General features: G+C 44.1%; 1 protein-coding gene across 4 annotated transcripts in view; it reads right to left on the bottom strand.

Moving 5' to 3' along the window:
- Nucleotides 1-13239, bottom strand: part of GABRG2 (gamma-aminobutyric acid type A receptor subunit gamma2) — a 161989-nt gene that overhangs the window by 58410 nt on the left and 90340 nt on the right. For 2 of the 4 annotated variants that reach the window (XM_083482379.1, XM_083482380.1), the window contains exon 1: nucleotides 7442-7817. The exons of the other annotated variants lie outside the window; for them this stretch is intronic. In XM_083482379.1, coding sequence (XP_083338505.1) covers nucleotides 7442-7548 — 107 coding nt within the window. In that variant the 5' untranslated portion in view covers nucleotides 7549-7817. Of the gene's footprint in view, nucleotides 1-7441; nucleotides 7818-13239 lie in introns of those variants that run through there. 4 annotated transcript variants of the gene reach the window in all.

Genomic DNA, 13239 nt, shown 5'->3' with positions numbered 1-13239 from the left:
TATAGATATAGATATAGATATAGATATAGATATAGATATAGATATAGATATAGATATAGATATAGATATAGATATAGATATAGATATAGATAGATATAGATATAGATATAGATATAGATATAGATATAGATATAGATATAGATATAGATATAGATATAGATATAGATATAGATATAGATATAGATATAGATATGAAGCACTGATATCCTACCCTACATAATGTCTATCCCAGAGCAGTTTACTACTCAAACAGAACCAAGCAACCAAACATGTGCTAGCTAAATTAAAATTAACAAACAGCACAATTTATCATCATCATCATCACTGAAAGGTAAAAATTAAGGCAAAGCCCATCCATTGTTCTCCAAACACAATGAACAAAGAAAAGGATGAGGAAGGTGTGGGGCAATAAGTAACTGAATAGATAAAATTAAATGCTGCCTTACACCTTACTAGTAAATGGCAGGTACATTGAAAGGAACGTAGAAAGCTGCCTTATATAAGCCAGACCATTGGTCCATCTGTTGGCAGGAGCATTTGCTATCCCTACCTGGAGATGCCAGAGAGAGAAAGTGAGACCTTCATTTAAAGCAGATGCTCTTCGTGACTGTTTAATTCTCTCAGTGAAGGTCCCCTCTCACTGAAACTGTGGCAACTGGGATGTCATTCATGAGCTTGCCCCTGCCTGTTATCCATCACTGCTTTTTAATTTAGAACGGGCAGGAGGTGAGGTTGAGCAACCACATAGAGTAAGAACTTGAAAATATACATTCAAAAGCAGATATGGTTAGAAAGCATTATATTCTTGTGACCAGGTGTACCTGTATAGTTCTTCAAAATGAATAACACTGAATATAGTTTCCAGACATGTAGAGAATACTGAGCTAGCTGAGTCAATGGCCAACTCAGTTCAAGGCAGTTTTTGCTGTTACAGGAGTGTCTTCCCTACTGCAGGTGTGCACAGTCATTCTCACATCCATTACCGGAATATAGGCCTGCGCCAAGCTGTCTTCTTGCTTAAGAAACACATGTCTTTACCTTAAAAGTCCTAAACTGCCTGAGACCTTGTTACTTTCTTCTGTAGGTAACCTTCAGTGCACAGAGATCAGCCCAAGAGAACCTGGACCATATCTAACATTTGAATGCAAGAGGCAAGCCCTTTTCTATCCTGGCACTATACAATTACCTCCATGGAGAAACCCACCTGACTCAACCATAGCTCACTTTTTTGCATGCTGAAGAAGTGGACCTTTTGGAGATGTTGGTTTGCTTTTGTGACTGCTGCTATAAAGAAAGACAATGTATCCTAAAAAAAGAACTTCTGTGCATAAATCCCTTCAATCTTCTCTTTAAAACAGCCAGGGAGGAGTGAGATGGAGTCAATGTTACCTGTGTTCCCATTCAGAAATAGACGTAGGAAAAGGAAAATGTCTAGAAAATGTCTAGAAATAGAGGGTGTCTTAGACCTACCCATAGATGTAGCATTTGTGTAAATCATAGTTCCTCCAATGAGCTTACATCTTATCATGTCGCTTCAGAAATAAGTTCCATCCCAGCCAGCCCCATGGGCATAGCCAAGATTTATTTATTGGGGGGGGCAGGCTTTAATGCAAAAAGTGGTCATTAAAAAGGTAGAAAACAAATGAAAGCAGGGCACTTTAATTCATCACCTCAGATAATCACATTGCAAAGAAACCCTTCAGAAATATTTCTTAACAATAGGATCATTTATGTGAACAATGGTAAGAGGTACAATTGGTATAATTTTCTCAAATCCCATTTGGTTCTTTGTTAATATGACACATGAATCTGATCTTCAGTGAGCAGTTGCTAAAGTTCAAACCCCAAAAGTCTGAGGATTCCTCATAGCTCTGGCAAGTTTGGTCAAGTGATGAGGTGCTGTCAAGAGAGGCTAGTGCTTGAACTGGGAGGCTTTGCGGTGAGCCACCGAACTGCATGTTGAAACCTCTGCATTGACAGTTTGGCATTCCTGGGCTGACTCTGCCCACCCATATTGGCTGTTGGATCCTCCTGGATGGGAACAAGTGTAAGAGGACTTCCTTGCCTGAACAGCAATGGTGTTTTGTTTTCAAACTCTGGCACATCCCTGTATTTTTTAGTTGTCCTGGTCCTGACTTCTGGCTTCCTTCTCAATCCTGGCTCATTTGTTCTTTGGTTCTAACTACTGGCTTGTTCCATTGCTCCAGGTCCCCATTTTCTGGACACCCCAGGCTGCTTCCCACAGGTCAATCCTGACAGGTGCCAAAAGGAGACATAGTGTCATCTACACATAGCACATATGAAGAAGATTTTAAAGCCTATGCATACATATTATTTATGCAAGTACAACTTGCTCCTGTGATCCATTCATTTCTGTTTCTGGTTAAGATTGTGCTGTAACTGACTAACTTTTACTTTCATGATACTGCTTTAATTCTGATTATATGGGACTATTTTACTTATATGCAAATTGGTGTATGCTATTATAATAATGGCTTGTATCAGAGACAGACCTTTTCTTTAAATCTCACCACATTGACACTGAAGAATATCCCTCATGTTGTGTAGAGTTTAGTTCAACTTACAGAACTGCCAAAGAAATTTAACCAATGTAAGAAAGGCAGTTGCGCCGAGTATAGGATCACAGTCTTACGTTCTGTTCTACAACCTGTGCATTAAGAGCAAATTTTGGTTGCTATCCTCCACACATTTAGATCTAATTAATAGGTTGCCATTGTGGCATGCAAACCACTTGCAAGAAGATTGTACACATGCTGCATAAATCACATGGAACAGGCAAAAAGGGCAGGCTGGTGACTCTGGCATAGGAAGTAATCACATCATATGTCAGTCCCATGTGATTCTCATATAATTCACACTCGTGTGGTATGAGTAAGACAAAGGACCCACAACTGTGGTTGCCAGGTGGACAGAAGTGACTACAATCTCTTTTTGCCAACTATCTGCCCCTGTTAGCCCAGTGCAAACCTTCCTTCTTGCCAAGATTTGGAAACACTTTGAAGCAAAGAAACAAATGCCCCTGCTTCCCAGTGCCTACAGCACATGGTGTGAAGTGAGACAATGACGCCTCTACACATGTGAGAGGGATCCGGAGGTGGTCATGGAGCAGAAGGACCATGGCTTCAGGGGAGGAATAGCTTTGCCAGTGTATGCCACCTTTTGCTTTGTCTAAACAGTTGGATGAATGCTCCTTCAGATGAGTGGCACAGCAGGTGAGTGGCTCGGCTTTCAAAAAGAAATTTATAAATTAAACATTTAAAAGGTACTTGAAGCAGTACTGACATCAATGGAAGAGTCATGTCGCGTATAGTTACCAATGTCACATGCAGTTTTAGTGGTGCCCATGGCACTAATCCAGTCCATTACAATAGAGGTTTTCAACAAGGTGGGCAGAAATCAAATTTTCCTAGGCACAAAACATTACCATTTTGAGTTTAAGAGGTAAGCTCTGCAACTGAAACACTAACTTAAGGAAAGCCAATTATAACTCTACCTCAAAAATCACACACACACACACGCACACACACACACTCACCATGTCCCCACAGAACTAAAAAAAAATTGCATTACTTTCACAAAAGTTATATAGAACTTTTGAGTTCTATATAAAGCTGCAATTCAAGGGGTGCTGGCTGGATATCTTTAGGATTTGGTGCAAGTTCCCTACACTAGTGGATAGTAGCAATATGCCACCACCTGGGGATCTGACACCATGGCAAAGTCAAGGGTATTCTGCTGTAATGTTATGTTGAAGTATCCCAATCACTGGAGGGGCTGAAGATGGAGTGCACAGGGACATGTCGAGGGAGGAGCAAGCTTAGCTTCAATGCTAAAGGCCAGAATCTGTTCCCAGGCCCTGTGCAAGTCTAAAATTATGTAGACAAATGCACCGTATAATATGAATGAAAAAACTTCCATTGAACTCAGTGGAGAGTCGAAAAACATAGCCCCCAAAACCAGTTTCCCACACCCTGATACCAACAAAGGCTATGATCCTTCCTGGCTAACTGCACTCAATCACAGCACCCCCATAGCAATAGTCGACCCCTGGTAGGGAGCAGATCACTCAGATGAGAGGGGTGCATGACCTAAGCCTCATATTCTGCACTCTTAAAGTACACAAGGGAAACTTTGAAGAGGATGGGCAGTTTGCATAAACATCCTGACCTCAAAACAAAGGTAGAAAGAGCAAACTACTAACACTTCTTTTCTCATGGTCCCTTTACTTCACAAGGTTTATTGGAAGACTGCTTCTGACCTCTACACACAAACATCCAATAGAATCCTGAGTGCTATCCCTGGAATTGAGGATAAGGTAAACACAGACTGAATCCATGCTTTGAATTATGACTGTTGCAACTGTTTCCCGTGACTTTCCCCATCACAACCACCAATTTAAAATAATAAAAATCTGTGTTGGCTAACCATTGCTTCCTTCCTTAACAGTAGCTTCCTTCGTGGCAATAGCTTAAAGAGTTGCCAGGCTCCCAATCCATTTCTGAGTGTTGGTGTGTTGCCCTCTAAAATTTGAAACTTGGATACCTGAAGTTATGCCTATTCTCATATCAACCTTCCAGTTTACTGAGATAATCATCTGAGGGCCATTATGTAGGTGCCTTGACTGGGTGAGGTGGGGCAGATGGAGACTGGGGAGGAGAGGAACCCTTTTCAAGTGCAGGGGGACAACTCCCTCCCCAAAAAGGCTCGCCTGGCACCTACATTTTAGGCCTTTAACAATGAATAGCAAATCTAGAATGGTAATATGACAAAACTACAGTTTTCTGCTCATTATGTTTGTGTTTTAACACCTTTTTTTTAAAAAAAATGTACCTAACACTGTGCAGACCTGCTGTGAAGTTTCAAAGGGAAATTGCAAATGGCTACCTCATTTGCCAAGGTGACAGGACCAGGGAGAACAATTTTCATACACATTTGTGCTGTTTTGTTTTGCTAAAGCATATTTCAAAACCCCATGGGGAAGGAATGCTAGCAACCCTTAAGATCTGTACAGTTTCATTTCCCCCATGAATGAAATTGATGGTGGCTTCATTGTGAGGCCTAGTTCTCAGATATGGCGGATTTCAGATTTGTATGGGTCAAAATCAGGGTTCCTTCCCGATGTGGTTGACCTCCCATGATACCTGGCCAGCATGGGCAATGGTAAGGTTGGCAGGAATTGTAGCTTACAAACATCTGGCCATTACATTGACTACCTCTGTCAGGAGGACAGATGGAATAAGTTTGAAATGTCTGCAGAAACAGCCATCACACCTTCATGTCATTAATATGTTTCAGTAACAGGCAAGATGGAACTCTTGAGCTCACCCCCCTGCATTTTCAAACATAGAAAAGGGGAGAGAGAAAGAGAGGAAGGAGGGGGAAATAGCACTAGGCACCCTAAAGCAGGGTTAGGCAACGTAAGGCCCAGGGGCTGGATGTGGCCCAATCACCTTCTCAATCCGGCCCGCGAATCAGTGTTTTTTTACATGAGTAGAATGTGTCCTTTTATTTAAAATGAATCTCTGGGTTATTTGTAGGGCCTGCCTGGTGTTTTTACATGAGTAGAACGTGTGCTTTTATTTAAAATGCATCTCTGGGTTATTGGTGGGGCATAGGAATTCATTCATTTTTTACGCCAAAATATAGTCCGGCCCACCATATGGTCTGAGGGACAGTGGACCAGCCCCCTGCTGAAAAAGGTTGCTGACCCCTGCCCTAAAGGAAAGAAACACAGGCCTCCAAACCAAAAGATAGACCACAGCAAGGGTGCCAACTTGAATAAAATATTATGGGGGCCCAGGTAAGCCCTGCCCCACATAATTGATCACATGATGATCACACACGTAATTTGACTGGGAATACCCATCAACTGTGTGGGGACCTGGCCCCCTCTAATATTTTATTGTGGTGGGCAAAGCTTTCATGACCCCTAGGAGTTGGCTCCTATGGACCACAATGTTGGTTTAAGGCCCTGATACCTGAATATCCCTGCTTGAAATATAATACTTTAGGAAACCAAACACAAGATTATAAACACTTCTTGTTTTTACAAAAACATAAGTTCCCCTCCACCAAATCTGTCCCATTGTTGAATTTATTACTAATGTACCCATTTCTATTTCAGGTTTTCCCACGTTTTAAGAGGATGCAAATGAGCAAAGTAAAACAAGACTTGTTAAGCATGTTATTTTTAAGACTGCACTCCCCACCTTCCCCTATCTAGAAGTTGAACTGAAATTTTTTTTAGTTCTGGAGCAGCACGTTGTGAGCTTGGCCATTTCTCCAAGCATCACACTGGTTCTGTTTTTCAATATGGCAGGTAAAGGGGAAGGGAAGCCAGCCAGAGAAGAACGTAAAGCATTGCCTCTGCTCTCCTGTTGCCAAATATTATAACAAAGGGGAGGAGGCGCCTCTTTGCCTTCATGCACCCACGGAAATCGAGCTTGTGTCACTACCACGGAAAGCAGTCGGGGGCATGAATGGCTGAGCAGTTGGCAATGCTTTGCTACTTTGGGATGCAAACCTGCTATAAAACGCACGGTACACAAAATCTCAAAACGCCTCGTTCAGCAGCCCAGTGCTTATGCACCACAGGAACCATCGTTTCCTATTCCATCCCCCACAGCATCCTTTCTCTACAACCTATTTTCTTACGTACCATGACGTTCAGTGCACAGAAAACACACATATGCATATGTAATCACACAGCTCGCATGTATAGTGCAGCTGACGGCGCCCCTGCGAAAGCGATACACCCATTGCAACGTCAGTGTAAATATTTGCCGAAGAGAGCGATAAACTGTCATCGGGCGAGAGGGAGATGCTGGCTTCTGCATGCCATCACTCCCGGCTCCGGGGAACGGGGAGCCTTGCCAGGCAGGGACAGCATTTTTTGGCGAGTGTGGGGGTCTGTGAGACGCCCTTCGGCCCAGCAGGGGGATGGGGAACCACGCCAGCGCAGAGCACTACCCAGAATAATGCCAAAAACCCGAACCACCCAGCCCCGCCGCTATGGCTGCCCATTCGAGAAGCTGCCCGGGCATGCTGTCCTCCCCATTAGGCTCTCCCGTACCATTCCTTGCGCGGAAACAGCCGATAAACTGCAGGGAGGGAGGGGGAACCTTCATGGGAATGACGCCTCTCTCCCCACCCCAGATCTCACCGACCCCCCCCCCCGCGTCCGCTTAAATCCACGCTGAGGGCCCTGGATTCCCAGCGCAGCAAAGCCGAAAAGAATATGTTCATCGTGATGGTTGGGAATAGATCTAGGAAGGGGGGGGGAGGGAAAACGCAGGGGTTCCTCTGCAGCTCTGTGCATTTATAATCGGCATCTTCTTCCCCCCTCCCCCTTCATCACCCCCACCCCCCACCCCAACAGCCTACCCCCAGCCCGCGGTAGCAAACAGAAAGCACAGCTTACCCCTGGATGAGCGAAAAGAGGAGCAGCGCCCGCACCATCATTTTGAGAGGAGACGCTGCATCCAGCACTGAAAGGCTGCCTTGGCTGGGCGGATTTCGAGGACTCATCCTCTCCCTCTTTCTCTCTCTCTCCCCTTCTCTCTCTCTCTCTCTCTCCCTCTCCCCCCCTCAACCCCACACACTTTCCCGCCCCCTTTTTCCTCTCGGTTGCCGACGGATCCGTCCCCTTCTTTATTTAGTGATCTGTAGGGGTGGGGGTGATGGCGAGGCCCCCCTCCCTCCTGTTACCAGGTCCCGCCAGTAGGATGATACATTGCGCTCGCTCGCTCTCGCTCTTTCCCAGCTGCTGAATTAATATTCGGTGATTTGCTATCGGGGGAGGATGGGGGGGGGAGAGAGATATAAAAATCAGATCCTCGCGAACCCCTTGGCGGATCCAAGCATCTGCTACGGCTAGCGCAACAGCAGCAGCTTCCAAATTTAGAGAATTGGGAGAAAGGGGTCGAGGTGAGGGGGGGGGAGAAGGCGAGGATCACACGTACACACACTACTGGAACAGGCAAAGGGGGAGGAAGGAGAAGAATCCCACACAATCCATCACAGAGAGGGGGCTGGGGAGATGCGCTCAGGGGGCGGGCAGAGGAAGGATTGCGCGCAATGGGAGGGGGCGCGAGAGCGCAAGAAAAGCTTCTGCCTCGATGCAGATTAAGTCGAAGGTCAAAGTGGAAACGACGCATACGGGGCTGGTGAGGATACTGCTGCTGCCTCCGCCGCTGCTGCAGCGGAGATCAACACATGCGTGGTGCCAAGCGAGCTTTCTTTCTTTCTCCTCCCAAACCCCTTTGGTTGCACGTGCGCGAGGCTGCATCTGGGAGCCGCGAGAGAGTTGCAACCGCGATTCCCAAAGCGAGCACCTTTACCCGCTTCTGCTGACCGCCTTCGGTTGGAAGAGGAGAGAGGGCCGATTTGCCAAGCAAAGACACGCACAGCGTGCTACTAAGCATTCTATTGCAAGAAGGAAGGATGGATGGTGCTGATGGTGGCGGTTGCTAAGCAACCTGGGCACTTGGGGAGAGGAGGGAAGCATTGGGAAGGGGATCAGGCAATAAGGGGGTGGGGGTTTTGGGTGCAGGGCCGCGCCAGCGAGAAACGGTTGACCCAGGGATTTCATCTTCCCCATCCTTCTAATCGTCAGCATCTTAAAAATCACTGGAACGACGTGTTCTGAAATAATGACACGGAACAGGAGCTTTGCGAAGTTGAGGGAACAGGGTCACCTGCCCCAGGTACCACAAAGACAGCACTCCGGGAAAGAAGAAGAAGAAGAAGAAGAAGAAGAAGAAGAAGAAGAAGAAGAAGAAGAAGAAGAAGAAGAAGAAGAAGAAGAAGAAGAAGCGATTTGTGATCTAGTCACATGGTTTTAGACAGGGTCAAACTATGGGATGTTTTCTTTGCAGTTTAGATGAAAAGGGAAGGTGGGAAGATGGGAGCCTGATGCCAACTTGCTGATAGGCTTGGTAAGAGCAGTTGGCCAAGTAGGGTTACATTTGTTGGTGCTTGCAGCCTGACACAGTGAAGCACATTCAGTTATTGGATGTGATGGTGGTCCGGAAGAAAATAAGAAACTGAATGCTGGCCAGCCACTCCTGATTGGGCAGGAAGGTGTTGTTGTTGTACTACAGCTTCAGAGCTAACTCCTCCTTGTAAAATAGGAAGAATATAAAGAACTTGGAATGTTAATAGTAATATGCTTAAGTGCTGATTAACTCTAGAAAGCTTCACCTCAAAAAGGCTATGGAAGAGTTGGGCAAGGTTCAGAAAAATGCAACCCAAATGATCCAGGGAATGGAGGAGAGGTGGCAGCATTTGGGACTTTTTAGTTAAGATAAAAGTTGAGTAAGGGGCGATATGGTAGAAATTTATAAAATTATGCAAGGCATGAAGAAAGTGGATGAGAAAAGCTTTCCTCTCTTTCCTCCTCTCAGCACTAGAACATGTGGAATGTTGGAAGATTCAGGACAGATAAGAGAAAGCACTTTGAGAGGGTCTAGTTGAACGATGGAACTCCCACAGAAGGCAATGATAGCCACCAACTTTGAAAGAGGATGGGACAAATTCATGGAGAATAAGCCTATCAATGGCTACTCTCCATGAGGACTCTGCTTTCCTCCATGGCTGGAGGCAGTAAGCTTTTGAATACCAGTTCTGGAAATTGCAGGAGGAGAAACGTTTCCCACAACTACCTGTCTGGCCACTGTGAGAACAGGATGTTGCTCTAGATGGGCCATCAGCCTGACCCAGTAGGCTCTTCTTACATCTGTATGTTCCCAAAGCTGCACATTTACCTTCGTGCAGCAAGGAAGAATTTTCCAGGGTACCTCTGCAATGACTGCTTAGTAGTTACCAAACCAGTAGCATGCTAGGTGTTCTGTAGAACACACAAGTGATATTCTTCATTCCTAAGTAGCATTACAATGTTATATTCTGTAGATGTGAACTAAGGAATAAATCCTTTGACTCACAAACAAACAAAACAGGAAGAGGGAAAACAAAATGAGAAGACGGTGCAGAAAAAGGAATAGGGAGGCAAAGATGGCCAGTCAGTGGTATACAAGCTGCATTTGGCCAGTATAGGCTGCCTCACTCTAGACAGTCAGTTTTTCATGGAAATGATTCAAGTATGTGCCAGAAAATTTAGGTTTACACATTTAGAACCCTAGTGCAACAAATTCAGTTTTAAAGAGCAAAAGCCTTCCTGCAATTAAGAAAGTAATGGGGAAATTGCAGTGAAAAGTGTGGGGTGGCTGAATAAATAATGGAATATGCTTAGAAAAAAGGTCATCTGAAAGAGATCATTGGGAACAGCCTTTGTCAACTCTCTGGGGAGCAACAGGGTCCAGCCACCCTGGAAAACCAACCTGCTCAACAACTTGCCTGAAGGTGAACCAAAAGGATTTCACTTTGCACTGCTCTAAGGGTGTGTTCCCCTTTCACAAGGGGCATCAGCAAGCTCAGGTGGCAATTAAAAAAAGAGTCCTTTCGCCAATTCATTTGACTTCAGAGTGGGGAAAGGAGAGGTCCCAGAGGATGTATATTAGAGCTTTTAGTGCTACTGAGGCATTGTTTTTCCTCAATTATCTGGAAGTAGAATTAAAACAGTGGCCCCCTGATCACTCTTAATGTAATGCTATATTAACTAGCAATGCCCTTCCCCATGGCCAAGATCTTTCTACAATGTCTACTACCAAGTAAGTTTCATTTAGCAAAGGTTCTTCCAAAGGCTAATTGAAATCTTCCAGTTTGCAAGTTTAGCCAGTTTTATTGCTTCCCCAGTCAGAGAGGCTGGGAGATTAGTACCAAATTGCACTATTTCACTATAATAGAAGGAAAGGGGACGGGACGGGAATAATAGACAGCAACAAGTAATTTAATACCACCCCATGAGGGCCCAAACCTGACTAAATCAGGAACCATTTAGGAGCAATTCAGCACCGATTTCCTACCTGTGCAGACCAGGAAAGCAATGAATGAATTGATTTATTTCAGAAACTGACCAGAGTGAGAAAAGCAATGAAATGGACTGAACCTGCAAAGAAGAACTAGCTTCTCTTAAAGGCCTTGATAGTGTGTTACCAGTTAACACTGGACGGACATTTGCTACAATTCTGTTATATTACAAAGCAGGATGGGGGTCCTAGCAAAACACAGAGCACAGAAAACACTGGCATCAAGCAGTTTGACATGACATTGGTCACTTCCAGATTTCAGCTTTTTTGCGTAGATCTCTCCCCCATTCAGGCACATGCTTATTTATGTACCCATTCAGGTACATGCTTATTTATGTACCTGATGCAATAAAGTGCACCTCCATAACCTCCTCTCCCCCTTCAAAGAAAGTGGATAAATTGCAATAAATAGCAGCAGCAGCAGCACTACAACACTCTTGCACAAAAATACACTTTTAAAAAACTCAGCTTTCTGTAGCATGAGAAATTATGGAGAAGTGCACCAGAAAGTGTGGGGTGACAGACCCTTGATTGCAATAACATGCAATCTCTATGCAAATTTTGTACAAACAAGTGAGGGCAAATGTTCCAGAAGTAGGCATCTGTAAATAGACATTGTGTGGATTCTCGGTGAAATGTAAGTGAACAAGGGTTGGCAGTTCCAGAGAACAAGGCAAGCGAGGAAACAACCTAGACTGGCAAGCAAGGAAACTACTAAGGAAGATGTACTTTTGCTCTGGACTGCAAGCTATTTCTTTCTCAGACTACCCCCTATTTCCATAAGAGGCCATGAACTAGCTTTGTAATGAAGGAAGGCAACAGATCTCTCTTTTATTACTCAGCAAATCTCTGACAAGATTAGTGGTCCTCAGTAACTATCCTATGTGTAGCACATTAGTGGTTAGAGGATCTGCTCTGCATGCAAAAAGTTCCAGTTCCTGTCCCTGGCATCTCCAGGGAGGACTGGGAATGTACCTTGTCTGAAACCCTGGAGAGCCAATGTCAAGCAGTGAGGACAGTACTGAGCTAAATAGACCAATGAACTAACGCCGTATGAGTCAGCTTCCTGTGTTCTTATATTCTTGCCAGTTCCTCAAGGTCCAAAACTTCACCCTCAGGATACAGGCAGCATTATGGGGCAAGGTAGCCAGGTTTTCGTGGATGCCTTCATAACATACCATCCAGCTAGCAAAGCATCATGAGAAGTAATGACAGTGCAGGTGTCCATAGGTGGAAGTGCAGTTACTGAACAAGCAAATAGAAATCTGGATTTTTCACCCTAGAGCTGCATGGCAGATCCCTTTTTCCAGAGCAAGTGCTACCTAATATTAGCCCACTTCCAAACCCTTTCCCCCCTGTTGCTCTTACTATCTCTTGACTCACAGGGGCTATTAGCTCCACCCAAGGCATGATTGGAGAACAGCAACAAGTGGGAAAAGATAGCCATAATATTGTACAAGGACAGGAAGAAACAACACGGACAGAATTATTGCCACACACAGGAAAAACAAGGCTATAGCTTGAATGCTTCATCTGTAGATTTATAAATCATTTAATGTGTCGATACGAATGGAAGTCGTAAATATTGCAGTTGTTGTATAAGGGATTGTTATTTTGACTGGAGTGTAATTGAAATTAATAAGATTTTGAAACGCAGAAATAAAGTAAATCACCAAACCATAAATTCTAGCATGTGGGGGGCCACATAAAGGATATAATTTGGCATCTAAATGATTGGTACTAGTAATTGTAATTTGCCATTGTTATAATGAGGCTATTGTTGGATTATTGTAATGAAAACTAATAAAAATTATTGTTGACAGACAGGGGTTGCGTTTTGCCACTGAAATATGTTTTGGGATTTGTTGTTCCCCTCTGTACTCTACTGTCTGTAGTCATCATATGCCCCAGCGACTAAACCAAAAAGTCATTTAGTCATTTAGGTCTCCCTGCCCCAGTGTTTCACACACACTGTAGCCTCATTGTGTTACTTCCCAAGTCCAGACAATCCCAGGTACTCCTTTTCCCCCTGCTTAAAAAAAACAGTATATCAATGTGTCCCAGCAACCAAACACAAAGTCCTGAGGAATATGCAGATTCTGTTTTAAAACTCTCTACAATCAAGTAATCAAAACTCCTTGAACAGTCTTCTTTGCTTCATTGTTTCCTTGAAGAAAATGTTTAAATGCTTTTAAAAACCACGCAGTTAGGATATTCTTTGAACTACCTGACAAGGATTTCTCACTGCATTTATTTTTTTAAAAAATAACCTAAAGAATTAAATCCACATAGA

The sequence above is a fragment of the Podarcis liolepis genome, assembly GCF_965112155.1.
Source record: "Podarcis liolepis genome assembly, chromosome: 2".
NCBI classification, from domain to species: Eukaryota; Metazoa; Chordata; class Lepidosauria; order Squamata; family Lacertidae; genus Podarcis; species Podarcis liolepis.
Note: the sequence above shows the minus strand (reverse complement) of the source record. Positions and strands in the feature narration are given on the sequence as shown.